This window comes from Topomyia yanbarensis, chromosome 2 (assembly GCF_030247195.1).
Source record: "Topomyia yanbarensis strain Yona2022 chromosome 2, ASM3024719v1, whole genome shotgun sequence".
Lineage (NCBI taxonomy): Eukaryota > Metazoa > Arthropoda > Insecta > Diptera > Culicidae > Topomyia > Topomyia yanbarensis.
In genome coordinates this window covers 100,852,616-100,873,738 of record NC_080671.1, presented here as the reverse complement: position 1 = coordinate 100,873,738, position 21,123 = coordinate 100,852,616, and the positions used below count along the sequence as shown (strand labels likewise).

The window sequence follows — 21,123 nt, the reverse complement described above, 5'->3', positions numbered from 1 at the left end:
TGGGGCGATTTAAGGGCCTGTAGAGCAGTTTTGAGATAGCCATCACGTATTTTTATTTTAAATGTTAATTTAATACGTAAACGCCAGGCACGTTTTAAAAATAAATTTCAAAAACATTATTATCAGCGACTTTAGCTTGTAGCTCGTTTGGTTTGAGATAAAGTTAGAAGATTGCTGTTTCCAACAACCAAAATCAATGGTCACGAAATTCAGTGTGGTTTATGCTTTTGTTCCAGCCGGTGCACAGAGGAGTATTTGATCGAAAAAGTTGACCGAAAGTCATATTTCAAAAACCATTATCAGGGACATTAGATTATATCATAATATTCCCTAGTAATTTCGCATTAGATGGCAACCACGTTGCGTGTATTTACTAAAGTTTGGCAACGCTATTCACTGTCCAAAGTAGGGGTTTTTTAATACTCTAGGCTGGCGGAATTTTTTTTCTTTGTATTTAAGTTTAATAAGACTAATATTTTTTAGAGTCTATGGATCCATCTACACCAAAATATGACCCTGACCTTGGTTGATTAAAAACATAGGATATTTGAGTCGAAACAGTTCGAAGCACTAATGTTTGGAAGATTTTGTTTCCACGCGCAACTTTAAATCAGCCTGGAGTATTAAAAACCCTACCTTTGACAGTTAACAGTTGTTGCCATCTAATGCAGAAATTACTAGGGAATATCATGATATAATATATTGTCCTTGATAACGATTTTGGAAAATTTGACTTTCGGCCAGCTTTTTTGGTCAAATACTCCTCTGTGCGGTGTGAAGCGAACGACAAATAAAGTTACTTTTTTATTGTGTTCCTTGTCAGAAGAGCAAAGGAATCTTCCAAATACTGTGATTATTGGTAATTCGCATAAGACCGAGTATTTGTGATGAGGAACATTTTCTGAAGGTGAAAATGGAGGCTAGTCTTACGATAGTCACCTTTATCGATTTCTACCACCTCATGTGTTCTGCGCTCATAGCGTTCAACAAATATGATCAGGCGAAATCATTGATTTTGAATGATTTAAAGCTATTTAATTTTAATGGTTGTGTGTGACAATGCTGTAATTAAGATCTTCATATAAATAAACGGTGAGAGAATCGATGTTTTGTTACAAGATCGGATACCGCTTACTTGCAGATACATATCACATATGGGAGTAATGCAGTACAAAACATAATGCGATAGTACAATTACACATAGTATTCTTTGTACATATCAAAGACAAACTAGTACGTTCCAGTTCTGTGAAAAAAACGTCACATTACGAATTATTTACCGCTGAACACAAACAATTACCAAATATGTGACACATCTTCAGGTAACATTGACAACGGCAAAAGCTGCGTCAATATCTCAAAATATACAGCCAGCACAATCATTGAGGAAATTCACACTCATAAAGACAACAAGCAAGCATGTTTGCGAACATAAAGGCAGCAACCACGATTAGGACACTGAAATGTTCAATAGCGAGATAGATATGAACGACCTCCTATACGCAGGTGGTGAGGACAAGATATTACCCCGCTTCGTAAACAGGTATCTACGTGCAATGGCTAAGAGCTTGCGCGAGATCTGTTGGACAACTAGTAACACTCTTTTTAATATTTTTATTGTTGGAAATAGATATAACTAGATAACAGAACCACTGTTTCGATTGGCTACAGCATTGAGCCGAGTTCACTTATGAATTATTTAAAAAATAGTAGAAGAAGTTTAATGGATGACTGAGTACTAAAACTCTCCAAAAGTGAACGCTTCATCGCAAGTGATTGTCACGCTCAACAAAACTCATATGTAATACTCGATAATGGCAACTCTATTTCAAATTTAAATTACAGATTGTACTCAATTTGCATTTTTTTATTAGGTCTGTGCACTCTGTACTCTTACACTGTTGCGACTAAAATGTTGTGACTGGTTGAATCTGTTAGTCCAATAATTTCGATTTTATGCCTTCAGTATATAGCAGTCCCTCGATCCGGTTTTTATTTCGTTTTGGACTAAAATGAGAGATGATCAGAAATCACGGAGGAGGAAAAAGAATCAGCTAATCTAAGAAGCCTCAAGAGCACCTCTTCTATCTTTTCTATGCACTCAGAACGAGTGCTTTCGGAATTTCACTGTGATCCTCTCAATTCGGTTTGAATAAAACGGCATTCTCGACAACAAATTACGTCTTCGTTATCCGCACAACATTCAACGTTAGGTGAAACAACTTTAATTGAAATTGTTTCCTAAATTTTGGTAAAACAAACCTGTAATCAAAAAGCACTACAGCTTTCTTCAAGAAGTCATGCATCTCTTCCAATCTTGATGATGATTGTAAAAATACTTGAGCTAATTAAAAACGAACCAATTACTGAGCAGATTGTTTGAATTGACTTAGAAATGTAACTGCAAGCATCTTCGCATCACGCTAACTGCCGCTGACAAAAATTTTGCAAAAGATTCACAGAAATCGGATAAATTTCAGTAATTTAAAAACATAGAAATCTGAACGAAAATCTCTTCGGCACAGGAGAAGCAAGTGCGATGTGTTTTCTTTGATTTGTCGGAAGCAAGTGTGATGCTAAAATTATTTACCTCACCCATATTTATAGTTTCTAGTAATTCGAGTGGTGTCATCAATGTTACATTCAGTGCTTCATAATTTCAAAATCAGTTAACTATTTCTGCCAGTGGCGTAGCCAGAAATTTGGTTTGGAGGGGGTTTTGATGAAAATCGCAAATTTTTTGAAAAAAATGCTAAAATTTAATATGAGTTTGATAAATTATTGAAAACTCAAAAACATAAGTAGTCTAACAGATGTCATTCCAGTCTACAAACAAGAAGGATCAACATGGAACAGTTTTCAAACCTCTATAGATTATTTTCTTGTATAATATGTCAATGAAGTCAAAAATTGCGATCTTTTAAAGTGGGATAAATGATCTAAAAAATTTTCAACGTTCAAGATCACCTAATATAATAATCCTTGACTTTGAAGGATGACAACTTCGTGAAGTTATCAACATAAAACAGCGCCTGCTTTGATATAGAAATTTTAGTGATTAACTCTCATAGAGGTAATTATGGTGCCTTCAGCAAAGTTTTTGATAATGTCATTTCAAACAATTTTGTTGAAAATATGAAGGCTACATGAATTCAACATATAGGGATTTAAATGGACTGGGCCTGCTATATTTCTTCTTAGAGAAGAAAAGTTTAGGTGAAAACTATTTTTTTCTGCGCTACGGATAAAATTGTTTGAAACAATCATTGCGAGTTGAGAACACAAAACCTATAACTAAATTATGGATGGATGGAACTGAAACTTGCGTTTCGATTTCATCTCATCAGAATCCGACACTAACTTGGTGGGCGGACTAAGCTAGCGCCGAATTGATGCTAGCTCCTGAAAATGGAATCACTCTTTGTGTTTTTGAGTCCTTTTAATATCTGGGAATTATTTGTTTTAAATCCAGTTCCCTTATTTTTTTGTAAGCTTCAAAGGCACCTTGAACGCAATGTGAATTTATTATTTAATTACCGCAGAAGAGATTTATCAAATACAGTAATTTCAGAATAGCTTGTTGTAAATTGTTGTATATTTCGATACTCTGAATATGTGGGATATTTATGTCTTTGACAAAGTTGTTTGAAATAGCACTTTCGAAAACTTTGCTGGAGACATTAAGTCTCGACCCAAATATGCTTGAAGAGTAATTCTTCTCTATAATTACTTCTAGGAGGATTAACCGTCAAAATTATTCTATCAGTAGATGAATAGTTTTACGTTTTGAAATTCTTCAATGTTACTTAAAATCGAAATTTGGCAGTTTCGAATGAATGTGATCGTGACCGTTAAAAATTTATCAAGCATTAATTTTACTTTTCTTCATTAGTCAACCTCACAACTTGCAGTACTAGTACATAGCACACAAAATTTTAGTACGCCATTCATTGCATCCTGCTAAGAGGCTATTCATATAGTTGATAATACAACAAAAATCCAATGCTCATAAAACCGATCCTGACCTGCTAGAGACAAAATTACATCAGCTTTCAACTAGTTTCTGAAATGTTATTCTTGTTGTTAACTATATTGAATTGTTGTCTAAGCTCTACACAATCTAAAAAAATACATTTTCAGCAAATGTTGAAATGTATGCAAGTTTTCGGTAAACAAGCTTATGTTTTATATGCAATCAACCTATTCAAATTTAGATTCCCATTCGAAAAATTGTCTCTAATCCATATTTTGAAGCATCTTTCCAAAAATGAGCTCATAATAATTCAGACAGTTATTTTATTTTACATTGAAGTAATTTGACAACTATGGGATTTTGGCTAAGAGATAAGTTCCCACAATTTTCCAAAAGTTCTCATGACGCTTTAAACACAGTTCTCAATGTAGTGATCAGAGAATATTTTTCCAAAAATATTTTGTGAAATATTAAATTAAATTCGTCAGCATCAATTTTTTTTTCAATCCAATTAATTTTTGTTTGGGGGGGGGGTTTAACCCCCAAAACCCCCCCCCCCCTGGCTACGCCACTGATTTCTGCTTATCGAAACTGACATTCAGATTCAGCGCCTCGGTCATTCATTAACTTTCCAACTGACTGAAATTTCATGCGAAACCGAATGTTTGAGTGCAGAGGAAATCTAAATTCCTTCACCAACCAAAGCATTCATTTGTTATTATGTGGACAGTTCGAGCATTAGTGAGCTGCGTAATCTATATCTAGTGCACTTTCGCTCAATAATCCTTCTCAGAGCTCAGAAACAAAATTCAGTTTGCTTCTGAAACCGAACATATGCGAACCCGAATGCGCTATGTCGGGAGAACGAATGACAAGGGAAACGAACCAAACATTTCATTCATCGCGGTGGGCAGGAATTGAATTTCGGTTCTCTTTCAAGCTCACGCAGGGATGTCAATTTTTTAAGCTCTGGTTACATTTAATAAAATTTACGTAAATTGCAAGATAACAGTAATCAGGGGATTTCCTTTCGATTAGTGAACAGTCCTATAGTAGATAAAATTTCGGTTAGTTTAGTAGATTAATTCATTAAAACATCTCTTTTGTATTGTCCAAAAATCCATGAATTCCGAAATGAAACCTGTAAGCTTCGTGTGCTCAAATATAATATTTGCTTAGTCTAGGTAAATACACCTATAGTTCTTATTTATGCTTTGTAGAGAAATCAGTAGTATTTTTTGTAACCCTTTACATGTCAATGAACAAAATTACTGGTATGTATTTTAAGGATCTAGTAGAAGAATTGTCTAGAAAAATAAGCCTGTCTAATGATATAAAAAGTATCAATTTCATAAAAGAATAGGATCTCTGAAAAATCTGAATAATTAAATAGATAAATAATCAGTTGTTCTCACTTGTCTGAAAATAGTCTTTAATGTATCATCTTTTAAATTGATTTTTTTTTATAAATTTGAGTTAAATAGGAGTTGAACCGTTTCGGCGCATCTACAAATCGCCTATGAGAAAAGCCATGTCAAGTGATCCTCGAATTTTTCGCAAAATCACCGATCTTCATAAGGTATATTTTATTGTATAGGGACTATGGTGATTAGCTTTTCGTATAAATATTTCGTTACAATTCTTTTTTTTCTTTAAGATATTAACCCTTAAACTTTATTGCATGATAAAATTGAAAATTTTATATCTCAAAAACTACTGAATATAATTCAATGAATTTTTGCACACTTATGGAATGATATTTGCACTATCTTATAAAATATTTTTACTTTATAATTGTGTGAATAACGGTACTTTGCATCTATTTAAAATTTTCAATTGAATTTTTTCTTGTGTTCTTCATGCTAAAAATTTTCAAAACGTATGTCAAATTATGCGGCAATCTTTCACCTTCAATAATCTGAATTGATAATTTTTCATTTTTGTTCCTGTCGAGAGTTATGGAGGAATTTGTAACGGTGCGCTCTTTCAACGCACGGCCCACTTTGATGCAACCCGCGAGAACGTACATATTGGCAACGCCGCACGTCGCAACGTCCTAATGCGCATCGCTTTGAAGGAGCGTATCTCGTGTTCAAAATTGGCATCTCTGAGATTAAAGCAAAAAGACAAGCTTTCTTTATGGATAATTGAAAGTAATGTTTTCTGAGTAATTTCGCATGCTCTTTAGCGTTATTATATTGTTCAGGAGTTATTTAATTTTCTGTCACTCAATACCTCGGACAAGCGCGCTCCGATGTTGCCAACCGATGAGCAAAGTTGAGCAGTGGGCATGTTTTAACCTACGTTGACATATTTTTCGCAAATTGACATACTTCACCACGTTTTATTTTCAGTTGGTTCTGTCTGAGAGGTAGCACGGAATATTGCGAATCTTTTCTTAAATCCACATAGCGACTTTTCAGCCATGCGCCATCGGGTCGTGCGTTAAATTAGGCGCTCATTTAATTTGCATCAGTTCTAGTGAGAAAACTTTTTGACGTTTGTTTTTTTAGTTTGGGTGTTTTTACTATATAGAGACAACTCGACGAAATGCTATATTATCTCAAGATAGACAATATTTGTTCAAAAAAAAATTCGATTGTTTTATGTTATAAATATGGGTCGATCACACGAATGATGAATTCTGTTAAAAAAAATTCATAAATATGTTCGTCGTATCTTGTTTTTGTTGCATCCATGTGGAGTGATAAATTTAAAAATTATATTGGTCAACACATGTGTAGCATATGTCGTAATGGGCGCAAAAAACACAACGAAAATAAATATGGACATGAGCAAAACACAATTTTCGTTCAATTTTAAACTTTACATCCCATGTTTATAGTAATGGGTTCCTCTCTAACGCGCTTAAAATATAGGAAAATTCACACGTTTAATTTTTCTTCTTATAGTATTTGCCAAAGTAATGGAACTGGAATATTCGATGACTCAACAGGTACATGCGGACAACTGTAACGATTATTTTGAAATAAAGAACGTTGATGATTAATTGAAATGCGAAAAAAAAAATAATATCTTACCAGAACTTGGAGAACCACCAATTAACAGAATTAACAGAAGCAATAGTGATAAAAAAACCCCAACATCGATGCGATTGTACAACAGATTTTATGTAAACTTTTTTTCAAAAGACACATCGTTGCTTAAAGGTAATATCACTCGGTGAATATGAAAACGTGAAATAAAATGCTGTTGGAATAAGATTTTCCATTTTCATATATTAATGTTGTAGACTAAAAAATAATTTGGATATAACGTAGACGTATTTTGACTAACAAAAGTGTATTTAAAGATGTTAATTGTTAGTAACGTTAAATTATAATAATAAAAAATATATTAAACAACTATAATTTTTATTGTGCACTTCGGTAAAACAAATTTAACGCATCTCAAAATAACCGAAAAAAAATCACCTTCGATAGTCCGTATTGAAAAGTTTGCCCTTTTGCGCTAATCGAGAAATGTGGTTTCTTTTAGTCATGCGATGCGCACTTCCCACGCGATGCGCATTCTGACGTAGCGACGTGCGGCGTTGCCAATATGAACGTTCTCGCGGGCTGCATCAAAGTGGGCCATGCGTTGAAAAAGCGCACTGTTACAAAATCCTCCATAACTCTCGATAGGAACAAAAATGAAAAATTATCAATACAGATTATTGAAGGTGAAAGATTGCCGCATAATTTGACATACGCTTTGAAAATTTTTAGCATGAAGAACACAAGAAAAAATACAATTCAAAATTTTAAATAGATGCAAAGTACCGTTATTCACACAATTATAAAGTAAAAATATTTTTATAAGATAGTGCAAATATCATTCCGTAAGTGTGCAAAAATTCATTGAATTATCTTCAGTAGTTTTTGAGATATAAAATTTACAATTTTATCATGCAATAAAGTTTAAGGGTTAATATCTTAAAGAAAAAAGGAATTTTAACTAAATATTTATACCAAAAGCTATTCACCATAATCCCTATATAATAAAATATACCTCATGAAGATCGGTGATTTTGCGAAAAATTCGAGGATCACTTGACATGGCTTTACTCCTATCTGATCAGAAGATTTGTAGTGAATTTCGACATTCTCTTGTATTTAAATAATTGAGTCTTAATGAACTATACTAAAAAGAAATGACCTAAAGTGGCATGCGCGGAACTAATGACGAAGTCGAAGATGTCGTTACAATCGTTGAAGCGACGGGTCATTTCTAATACCGGTTGTTGGCAGCGCAGCGCAGAATGCAGCAGTGTTCGAGGACAAAGGACACGGGTTGGTGCGTAGAGGTGAATTTGTGATAGGAGATCGGGAACATCATATTCAGCCAGAAGAAGCTTGTACACAAAGGTAGTTTACGACGCGTGTCTACGATCTTCTAAAGAGTGTAGTCCTAATAATCGACAGAGATCTTCATTTGGTTTTGGATAGCCTCACTTCGTTGTTTTAAAGTTGTATGATAGGAGGGGAACCAACCAGACCACGGTGAAAATGGTAGCTTATAAATTAATAACCAAATTCAAAAGCAAGAATTCGTCGATGTACTATACCATTTCTTGTATCAGAATCAGGTAACATATTGTCTATTGCCTTAGTTTTGGACCTGTTTTCGCTAAGAAATTTTTAAAATTACATTCAGTTTCAAGTGACTATCTCAAGTCACCAGAATTAACACATTTATGCAACAAGTTTTAAGCCCCTCCCGAAACAAAATCCTGGCTACGGGCCTGGTAAATGCCTACCATTGTCCGACCAAAAACAAATATTGCATTTGGTCCGACAAAGCTCTATTTCATCAAGCCGAATGATTATCCTTCACAGGGTCACACAATGCTATTGAACTATTCGAGCTAAATTCAATGCTGTAATTAATTTTATTGAAACACAAACATTCCGTGTATGTTTACATGGAATCTTTCATTGATAAAATTCTATTTAATTTTCTCTTCTTGTTTTTTCGCAGAATACAAACCACACTATTGCAGGTAAGTCGATCGTGTGTATACAAATGATGGTTAATGGCATCGCTGATAGATTACTGGAGTTATGTACCACGTGCAATCAAATTTTGATTATGGCAATAGACTAGTTACAGTTCAGTGAACAAATATCAGTGCTCGAACAAATTAGTTAATAATACTTGTTTAAACATTTGTACGAATGATTGTTAAAACACTAGCGCCGCCATATCAGCATATCGAACATAGTTGGACATTTCCGAATCTCCATGTGATCGCTTCTAAAAGTCGGAGTGACTCGGCTGTACGAAGTATCAGGTTGATCTCTGGATGGAAGAAGAAATGCCTTCGGATTGATTGCATATCCTTATATGCCCTATCTTCAAGAAGGGTCACAAACTCGAGTATAATAAGTACCGAGGTAAAACGACCCTTAATGCCGCATACGAGGCACTCTCTCGTGCTCTGTTTAGTTGGCTAAATCCTTTTGTCGGTGAATACCAAAGCGGATTTCGAGAAGGACGATCTACGATACGGACCAAATATTAAGCCCACGACAAATTCTGAAGAAATTCCGGGAAATCAACTTACGGACTTACCATCTGTTTATGAGCTTTAAGGCGGCGTACGATTCAGTGAAACGAAACGAACTGTGGCAGATACTGCTGGAATGTGGTTTTCCGACACAACTGGTTAAGCAAATTCGTTCTACACTTGATGGGTCAAAATCAAGCGTCGAAATAATCGGAGAAACATCCGAATCGTTGGATGGATTGTACCAAGGCGATGTGATCTCTAACCAATGCAAATAAACAGAACAATCATCACGAGATCTCACATGCTTCTTGGCTTCGTGGTCGACGTCGACATCATCGGTGTTGATCGCAGAGCAGTGGAAGAGTGCCTTTTAAAAGGGAGCCTACGGGAATTAAACTGACCATAAACTCTGACAAGGTTAAATACATGGTAGTTGGTGGAGATCGAGGTAGTCCAAACGGTGTTGGTTCTTAGGTGGAAATCGATTGGGTATGGTATATCATATACACTACCAGTCAAAAGTTTAAGCTCACTTGCTTTTTTTTAATTTTATATAATTGAGTGGGTTTCTCAGTAGACTTTGTCAAGCTCGTGCGTCTTGACTATATCATGTTGCTACCCGCTACTGGTCAGAGTGTAGGAGGGGGTTTGACGCCTTTGGGCGACGCGTACACACTCAATTCAGTTCGGTAATTTCTGCACAGCTGAACAGTCAGTAAAATTTTTCAACTGATAGCTCAGCGAAGTGGCGTAAATTTATTGATTTTCAGCGATATGTTTACCGAGTTTATTCAAAACAAACGTCACTTCTACTAAGATCTCGGTAAAAGCTTTGTTAGCTGAGTGCTTGGCTGTGCAGTACTTGGTAAAAGTAGCGAAAAAAGCTGGGATTCGGTAGAACAAGATTAAGTGTGTAGATCACAAACAAACTAGTTATGACAAGCTGTATTCTTTCGATGCGTCGAGTACATAATACGTGTAACATCCTAGTGCTGCGAGAGCACACTCTAAAAATTATAGTCCAAATTTTTTTCTTATATTTTTCTTTATTAAAAGGTAAGTAGAAAGATTTTTATATTGAAAATCGGAACTGTCGAAAAAAAAATCTATTCAAATTGACCTAATTCGAAGATTATCATCTCATTATTGAAAAATGAAAAAAAAAACTACTTTTTTGTGTCTATCGTAGAGATATGGGTCGAAAAATAATAATAATTAATAATAATAAATGAAGAAAACCATAGAGCTTTTTGAATATTACATTAACATTGTAGGGTGAACTTAAACTTTTGACTGGTAGTGTAGCTTGGAATACTAGTGCACTGTGGTAACAATGTTGGCTGCGGTGTGTTGCGTTCAGTGCTCTCGACTGTCGACCGTTTTTGTGAACGCACGAACGGCGACTGATTTCATTTTACACATTGCTTTTTGCGCAATCCTTCGTAACATATTCGATCGAACCAACGGGGGCAGTGCGTTCATTTGAATGAACGCCATATTCGGGCGAGGCACAAAAAAATCTATTGCAGTTTAAAGCTATCATTGGATTACGTTCTCACAATAGCATGAACTGCGTTGATGTATCGATCAGCGCTACCGGTCGTTCGTAGTCCCATGAATACAAGGTGGCATGACACGTTGATTTGAAGTTCAGACGAAAGCATTCGTTTGATATTTTTACTGCCTGTTTGGATTGCTTTTTTCGGGCTTGGTCCGCATGGCGGTACGGATACACTAACAATGCTTTTACTTATAGTAACATTCCTAAAAGGAATATTAATATTACGTTACGAATTTTGAAACATATATCAGTGTGGTAAAGTTAAACATAGCAGTGTAACTTATGCTTTTTATTTGACAAAAAAGATTAATAATCATGTGGGAATTAACATGAGCGTGTTGTTCGTATTTGATAAGGACGGCAAATGATATATCGATGTGTATTTTAAAACATTGCGAACAACAGTATTATCATTCGCCTTATTCAACAATAGCGAGTTAAGCGACGAGGGAAATAAATAAATGTCTTGAAGATATTTAAAATTTGAAAAGCCTCTGATCGTTATTTCAAACACATTACAATGAGTCTACAAATAGAATGGATACAGTAGATCGAAGATCATAAACGTTCAGATAGCTATTTAGGACATTCTACTGGCAAAATAAAATAAGTTGAGGTTTTACCATTTCCAGTTCAGATTATGTTGAATACGCCCTTGAACCGGGCGAACAAGTAAATGCTGTTTTATTATTGAATATATGCTATAAATACATACTATTGCACCAATCCAAGATAAGAAAACATAAGTATTTATTTTGCTTACTTTATTTTGAATTAGCACATACTCAATTTCAATAAAAAATGAACAGCTTATAGAATAAGTATAATGCTGAATAAAAACAGCGTTGCTCTTTGTCCAATGTCCCAAATAATGTTTCAACATTAGTTAGGAATCATGCGATTATTTTCACTACTCAGTTTCGGCGTTACTATTATTATTATTCGCTACGTTATAATTAATAAGTTTGTAATTGTTCCTTAAAAAATCGTCAAATAACAGATGAAGTCTAGGACAGAATCCGCTTCATTTGCTACGCAAAAAACATATTCTTATTTTTTTTTTCAATTTGTTTATTTGATAAGGCACGTATGCGTTAGCTTAAAGGTGCCATTTTTTCATTGTTTTACATTTTGAATTTCTTAAAACTAGGGGGTTACACATTTCAATATTATTTTGTTTTATATAATGAAACTAAAAAAAAACTTTACAGCTAACTTATACATATAAAAGAGGGTATAATATAATATTCGTAAGATTTTATGGGATGGGTCATTTTGTGTGTTCTTTTTATAGTAATTCACTTTATGATTTTTAGAAGGGAGATTGTAGGAGAAATTAATTATTAACTAAGCGGAACATTTTACAAGCTTATTAACTAGAAATAACTAGAGAGAGTGGTTCAAGATTAGGGGGAATAAATTAGGGCTATTTTAAAGTAGTGGTACTGTTGTGCATTTCTTAACGAGATTAAATATTGATCAACTAAAACTAGAAGATAGGGGGCACATAAGTTTTGGGAAGATATTCAAGGGGAGAAGGGGGTGAAGACATACATCTGTGTATCAGAGACATGGGAGAGAGGGTGGACAAGGCTGAACGGGGGAGGGGGTGTGGGGTAGGGATATAAACTTTCAGTTTCCGGAATCAGGAATCAACGGCCAGGATTACAGATTCGAACGGATGCATCAAGTATTGGGACGCCGGGCGGTTTTCCTCGAGTCGGCAGGGGTTCCTCCAGACGATTTCGTAGTACGGCTCAGATACGGATCGGGAACACATCGCGTTGCGCGTGTGATGTTGTACTGTAGATCTCGTGTTGTTGGTTCATTCGACAGATGTTTTGTCTCGTCTTGGAGTGGTATCAAACCATCGTTGGGGTACGGTAGTCGGAAGAGGGCACTTCTGGGAATGATAAGAGAAAAGATAGGGGCATTTAAATTTGGATATTGATGGTTTAGAGGAACGTGTATATAAGGGACATGTAGAGAATATCGCGGCTTGCTAGTACATCTCGAACCGGGACATTGGGTGATCTTCCTCGGGCCCGAAGGGAATCGAATAGTTGAGATCTGGCAGAACAGTACTCGGCGCATGCCCAGACAACATGTTCGATTTCGTGATAACCGTTACCACAAGCGCAGATACCGCTATCCACGAGCCCAATACGCCGGAGATGTGCATCCAGCGTGTAGTGATTGGACATGAGCCGAGACATCACGCGAATGAAATCCCGACCCACATCCATCCCCCTGAACCAAGGTTTCGTCGATACCTTAGGGATTATCGAATGTAGCCACCTTCCCAGTTCACCATTGCTCCATGAAGTTTGCCAACTTTCGAGGGTTCTCTGATGAGTAATACTGAAAAATTCGCTGAAGCTAATTGGTCTTTCATATATGTCACCTTGTAAAGCGCCCGCCTTAGCTAAAGAGTCCGCTTCTTCATTACCTGGAATGGAGCAATGCGAGGGAACCCAAACTAAGGTAATCTTGTACGATCTTACAGATAAAGCACGCAGGCGCTCCCAGATTTTCCCCAGAAAATATGGAATGTGCTTTCTAGATTTCATTGAACGGAGAGCCTCAATTGAGCTGAGGCTATCCGAGACAATAAAGTAATGATCGGTGGGCAAAGTATCAATGATCCCAAGGGTATACTGAATAGCAGCAAGTTCTGCGACGTAAACTGAAGCAGGATCATTGAGTTTGAATGAGGCGGTGAGGTTTTGATTGAATATACCGAAGCCAGTGGAGCCGTCGAGGCTTGACCCGTCGGTGTAAAACATCTTGTTGCAGTCGACTTCTCGAAATTTACTATGAAAGATGCTTGGGATCACTTGCGGAGGTATGTGATCCGGGATTCCACGAATCTCGTCTTTCATGGATGTGTCGAAAAATACAGTTGAATCAGAAGCATGAAAGAGATTGACACGGTTGGGATAGTATGAAGAAGGATTGATATTTTGTGCCATGTAATCGAAGTACAAGGACATAAATCGGGTTTGAGAATTGAGCTCGACAAGCCTTTCGAAATTTGCAATTACTAACGGGTTCAAGATATCGCATCGGATGAGCAATCGATATGAGAGTTCCCAAAATCGATTTTTCAGCGGAAGGACGCCCGCCAGCACTTCTAAACTCATCGTATGTGTCGAGTGCATGCAACCCAAAGCAATACGCAAACAACAATATTGGATTCGCTCTAGTTTGATGAAATGTATGTTCGCAGCGGAGCGGAAACAGAAACTCCCGTACTCCATCACCGACAATATTGTTGTTTGGTACAGCCTGGTCAGGTCTCCTGGGTGGGCACCTCACCATGTTCCGGTTATTGTACGGAGAAAGTTGATCCTTTGTTGGCACTTCTGTTTCAGATACCTAATGTGACATCCCCAGGTTCCTTTAGAGTCGAACCAGACCCCGAGATATTTGAAAGTTGAAACCTGAGCAATAGTTTGACCCATTAATTGAAGCTGTAGTTGCGCTGGTTCATGCTTCCTTGAAAATACGACTAGCTCAGTTTTCTCCGTTGAGAACTCGATACCTAGCTGGAGGGCCCAAGCAGACAAATTGTCCAAGGTATCTTGCAATGGTCCTTGCATATCGACGGCTTTGGGCCCTGTAATAGAGACCACACCGTCATCTGCAAGCTGCCTTAGCGTGCAGGAATTGACAAGACATTCGTCAATGTCATTCACGTAAAAGTTATAGAGAAGGGGGCTTAGACATGAGCCCTGGGGAAGACCCATGTAGCTAATTCGCGATGTCGATAAATCACCATGCGAAAAATGCATATGTTTTTCAGACAGCAAGTTTAGCAAAAAGTTGCTTAGAGTCGGTGAAAGACCATGTTGGTGCAGCTTCTCAGAAAGAATTTTGATAGAAACTGAATCAAAAGCCCCCTTTATATCTAAGAAAACTGATGCCATCTGCTCTTTGCTAGCATAAGCCATTTGAATTTCTGTTGAGAGCAACGCAAGACAATCGTTCGTCCCTTTGCCTTTGCGGAAACCAAATTGTGTATCTGACAGTAAGCCATTTGCTTCAACCCAATTATCGAGGCGAAACAAGATCATTTTCTCGAACAATTTTCGGATACAGGACAGCATCGCAATCGGTTGATACGAGTTGTGGTCGGAGGCTGGTTTTCCTGGTTTTTGAATGGCGATGACCTTCACTTGCCTCCAGTCATGAGGGACAATATTACCCTCAAGAAACTTATTAAATAAATTCAACAAGCGTCTCTTAGCAGAGTCTGGCAGATTCTTTAACAAGTTAAATTTGATTCTGTCTGGCCCTGGGGCTTTATTGTTACATGACAAGAGAGCAAGTGAGAACTCCACCATCGAAAACGGTGTTTCGTTCGCGTTATTGTGAGGGGACGCGGCGCGGTAGATCTTCTGTGCCGGGGCGGAATCCGGACAAACCTTTTTGGCAAAATCGAATATCCAACGGTTTGAATATTCCACGCTCTCATTAGTACTGTTTCGGTTTCGTAAGCGCCGGGCCGTACTCCAAAGAGTGCTCATCGATGTTTCTCTCGTTAGTCCGTCGACGAACCGGCGCCAGTAGCTACGTTTTTTGGCTTTTATCAAACTCTTCATGCGCGTTTCCGCCATCGCGTACTGTCGGTAGCTAGCTGGCAGCCCGTCGTCCCGGAAGGTCTTATACGCAGCGGCCTTCTCCGCGTACATGTCTGAGCACTCTTTGTCCCACCATGGATTGGATTGGGAGGGCGCCCGCGTGAGTTCGCGTCTGGTATGCGTTTAGTCTGAGCTTGAATCGCGGTATCGAGAATCAAGCCAGCCAGGAACCCGTACTCTTCCTCCGGAGGAAGCTCTTGAGTGCACTCGATTTTGTCGGATATCGCGGACGCGTAACTCTTCCAATCAATATTTCGTGTGAGGTCATACGAAACATTGATTGTATTCGGTGGCCCTGAACCGTTAGAAATATTAATTACGATTGGCAGATGGTCGCTGCCGTGGGGATCAGAGACTACCTTCCACATGCAATCTAACCGCAGCGATGTCGAGCAGAGGGACAGATCTAAGGCGCTCGGTCGCGCTGGAGGGGCAGGAATCCGTGTCATTTCACCCGTATTCAAAATAGTCATATTGAAGTTGTCGCAAAGCTTATGGAGTAGGGTAGATCGATTATCGTCATGAAGGCAACCCCATGCCGTGCCGTGGGAGTTGAAGTCACCTAAAACTAGCCTCGGTGCGGGGAGGAGTTCCGCAATATCGCAAAGCCGTCGGTGGCTAACTGAGGCTCTAGGGGGGATGTAGGTGGAAGCAATGCAAAGGTCTTTGCCTTTAATTCTGGTTTGGCAAGCGACAACTTCAATGCCTGGTGTCGAGGGGAGGTCGATCCGATTGAAAGAATAGCACTTTTTGATCCCCAAAAGTACTTCCCCGTAAGAGTCTTCTCGATCCAAGCGAATAATATTAAAATCGTGGAAGTGTAGGATTATTTCTGAAGTGAGCCATGTCTCGCATAGGGCAAATGCATCGCATTTCAAATTATTTAGTAAGATTTTAAACGAATCGATTTTCGGGATAATGCTTCTGCAATTCCACTGTAGAACAGTGATTAAATCCTTGACCTCGTTCGATGAATTAGCCATCGAAGGATACAATCGCTGAAAGGAGGGGCCATTTCGCAGTGAACTTATTCTTATTTTGTTTATTCCTGTTGAAAGCAATATAAACTGGTCGCAATCTATTGGTTTTGTACTGTACTTTGCTTATTTAGATTAAAAATTTATTCTATATGAACCAATTTCATGAAAATTGACTTGAACAGTAAAATTAGGTCAGACATTATAGAAGAATCGAAATTATTTTTGATGTGACTTATACCTTGTCACCTGATTCATGTGATCCGCATGAAAAAGCATAAAAGTTAAAAAATAACGTTAGAAGCCGTTTATAAACCACTTAGGCTCATTGTGGTGGGAAACGGGGGGTCTAGCAAAATTCTACGTTTGTTTACGAGAGGGAAGAGAAATTGAATTTTTGTTATTCTCGGGGTTTTAAAGAGAATTGTGTTCAACATTCTAGTGTCTAGTCGATTCAACTAGATATATTTATGCAGACACGACGAAGCTAGTACGCGGTTGAGGTAATTACTTATTCGGAACCACAACCCAGAACTCACGTAATGTTTTTGGACAAAAACCAATAAAGTGTTGTTTCTTGCGTATAGTTGGATATTCATTTGTTCTCATGAAAAAGTTTTAGGAAAAATACAAAATAACAGTTGTCAAGATGATCTCAAGAAATTCCTCTCCGGAGAAGATTTTGACTGTGCAAATCCTGCAGTTCTGAATCATCATCTGAGACATCATTAGTTAGCAGACATGCATGGACCAATAAATGTTCAAAGATTGTAAAAATTAAGCATTAAAACCAATATATTTACATAATATATTAAACAGCTTGATTTTGAACGTTAAGTGGATTTATTCTTTTTATTTTTTGTTTTTTTTTTTAATTTCGATGGCCCAAACAGTAGTGGTTAAACATGTAAAACGAAATATTCACTTGAGTTTATCAGTTTGAAATTACCTTTGCAATCATTTACACTGATTTCAAAATCTTTAAGCGCCCCTTAAATTCTACGTGTTGGCCCGGCACAACTCCGTGCAAACCGGTTCTAATATATTTATCTCCTAAAATATTCGGAGTTTAGCTTTGATACTTTGCAACAATACTGTGATATGAGTTATGAATATTAATTTCCTTAGGAAAATTGCTTTTTATAATGATTTGGATTTCTTTGTCCCCTTCATCGAAAAAGATAATTTCGATAATCTTTTTTTCATTCTGAAGGTCAAATTGTGGGTCTACGTGGTTTATGAATGGTCCTTTAGAAGTCGTCATTAATTCAAGTCGTAAATCGAAAGTATGTACACCTTCGCTTCGTTTAGCATACGTACTATCGAATTACGAAAATTATATTCAAAATATTACTTTTTATGCTTAAGATTGAATGAAACTTTACAAAAATAATTCTTATCACAAAATTCATCACCCCATTAGTGATAAATTGTCCTATCACCGAGTACTTAATCTTAAAATGTTATGGTTTCCATCAACCAGGTTGGTTGAAAATGGAGTCCATTCCTTGGTCTCATTGATTTTCGTAGGACTTTTTGAAAGTTCTAGAATTATCCTAAATCTCTAAAATTCGTAATATTTGCTTGAAATTCCTAGAAATTCCCTGAAGATTTTCTTAATTTTTTGTTTTTCTTGAAGCAGAAGGAATTTTTTGTATTTTTTTTATTCGTTGAATAATAACAATACAGTTTATAAAACTATAGGAACAACCCAAAATTTGGTGGGTTAAAAGTTACCAGTTTTTGGTTAAAAGTTTCCAGTTTGTGGTTGCGATGACAATTCTACTCAGTTGCATACAAGATTTCAGATTGTTTTTTATTTCTTTCACTTTTTGGTCGTTAATGAATTTCAAAAACCCCGAAAACGGAGATTTAAATATATTTGCAAAGGCGATATAACTTCAAATTAAAATCATGCCGGCATATGAGCTAAAGAGTATATGAACCATAGTTTTCGACTACACAAGATAGGTCTTACTGCGCTAGGAAATATTTCTTAAACCACACCAACATAGTGAATACATTTTATTAATCTCGTTTACAAGATCCCAAACGAGGTATTGAGAAAATGCTCATTTAGATGCGTTTTTCAGCTCTATGAATACTACCAGCTTCCATCGAAGTCGCTAGTCATGCGAATCTCACCCATTCCATTCCAAACATTGTATCTCCTAGAATGTATGGGACTCAGCACTCAAATTTTATGTACATAATGTTTGAAGGTCGTTCATCAAAAACCGTTTTATCATCGCTCTAGATATAAACCTTCATAATCGACTAAAATCTTCTTTGATATTCGAAAAATATCTCGAAATTTTACAAATTTCCTTAAAGTTAGTAAAACTTTTCAGTACCTTGTGGGACATATGCGCGTTACCTAAAGCTTGAAGAGGTTTTTTGATATTCGTCACGTTTCTAATTTTGTTAGTTTTTCTCGAAATACTCCGTTGAAGTTAATTGTGAGTTTCATGAAATGCACTTGGAATTTTTGATAGAATGCGATAAAATGTGCAGATGCCCCCTGATGTTTAAAATTTTTCCATAAATCCTTGGAATATTCTTGGAACTTCGCGAACATTCTATAAATTCTAAAGATTTTACTTGATATCGTAGGATTTTCTTGAAGTTCAGTTCATCTACTGAAAAACTGTAAAAACATTTCTAAATATTCAGTTCGCAGAATTTCCCGACGTTGGTAAAATGTGTGTGAAAATCGTGAACATTCTGCTTTCTATAGAAATTATTAGTATAGAAAGTCTTTAAAGTCAAATTCCCAAATTCCATACATCATCATCCTTAAAGTTCATTGCGATGCTCTGAAGTTTGTTAAAAACAAACTATAACAAACCTGAGTGTCGTACAAATTATCTGAAATTTTAAGGATCTCCTTGTAAGTTAGCAATCCTCCAAAATTTAGACTTTCCTGAAACTTGTAGGGCGTCCTTAAAGCTTGCAGAATTTTTTATACTTGTTAGATTTCCACGATTTAGTTGTGGCTTACTCAAATTTTAAAACACTTTGCTGGACTTTGCAGAACTACTCTAAGTAGCACACAACTTCTCTAAAGTATGGAGAAACCCATAGAAGTTTCATAAAATTTGTCCTATTTTGTTGAAGTTTACAAAATCAAACGAAAAAAAAAAGTTTTATGGTAGGTGTACGTACTATCGAGGCACAATGTCTATTTTATCCAATTATGAGCTGGTTCGAGATTTGTTCAACATCAGGGACTGAGCTGTCGAGTCCTATCCTAGCATAAAGTAAAATATTTAGTAAACAATTTCGATAAATTAAAACTTTTTTCCGCATGATAAAAATGAATTGGGAAAACCCGATTAAAAATCAAAAATAAATACTCTCAGTATATCCCAGGAAACATTAGAAAGTGTGAAATTTTCCGTTGAATAATCCACTCGTAGTTTCCAGTTAATGGAATTATGTAACTGTCCATATTTAAACAATACTTTTACTGTAATTTATTAAACTGTTCTTGTTGTGTATAATCTCTTAATATTTAGGTATGCTTCATCTCCACAACTTTAGTTCTAAATGCTTACTTGAATCCTTCTGCTGTAAGATAGGAAAACATTATTCAGTCTAAAATTAGCTTATGTGTCTAATTGGACCAACGGTATGATAATAAAATTTTTACTGATCGAGTTAGAAGCATTTTAAGACAAATATTCAGTTACAGGAAAAGTTCAATAATGTTTGTGGTTAGACCGCATGTGCAGAAGAATTTATTTCACCAAATACGTCATCATTAATGTAATTTTTATCGGTGGATTTTTTACATTATATACGTAACCCAGCTAATATTTTCAATAATATTATCGCTGCCGCTCCTTTATTATATTTGTTTATTTATTACACACTTGGCCACTCGCCCCCTTCAAACCTGTGAATATATATGAACAACCACAATAAGCTATGATTAGAAGAGTCTTAATACCAGGTTGCCATTCGTGCAGTAAGATGCAGAGGATTTATATATTCGAGAAACAGTACCTACCTTACTCGATAGTGCAGCATTAATGCATTGCACCAACATAAAGCATGTCTATTAAAATGGTATGTCAGAAGATTCATCTTGAAGTAGTACTGTATGATGAAAGTTGGTTGTGAAGGTTATTAAAATCATAAATTCGGAATTGCACCACAAATAAGTTGAACTCCTTGATACTATCTCACTCATATTTACATGAATTTAAATGCAAAATATGCCGTATAGGCTATTTTTCACAATCGGCGAAACAGTCGAAACCTATGGCAGCAAAATGTCAAACGAAATTTTCGTTCGAATGCTATTGCAATGCATCACACCTCTTTGTGGTCAAGGGAATACGAACGGTAGCACAAGATGAATGAAGTTTGTTGGTTGTTTACAACGACTGTGATCGCGTCGGCAACACGAGGAGTGATAGCTGCCCAACTGCCAGCTTCGGTCAAATGAACAC

General features: G+C 36.6%; 1 protein-coding gene across 3 annotated transcripts in view; it reads left to right on the top strand.

Moving 5' to 3' along the window:
- Window positions 1-21,123, top strand: part of LOC131679013 (tyrosine-protein kinase Mer) — a 424,032-nt gene that overhangs the window by 289,814 nt on the left and 113,095 nt on the right. For all 3 annotated transcript variants that reach the window (XM_058959521.1, XM_058959522.1, XM_058959523.1), the window contains one exon: window positions 8,954-8,975. In XM_058959521.1, the coding sequence (XP_058815504.1) occupies window positions 8,954-8,975 (22 nt within the window). The remainder of the gene's footprint in view (window positions 1-8,953; window positions 8,976-21,123) is intronic.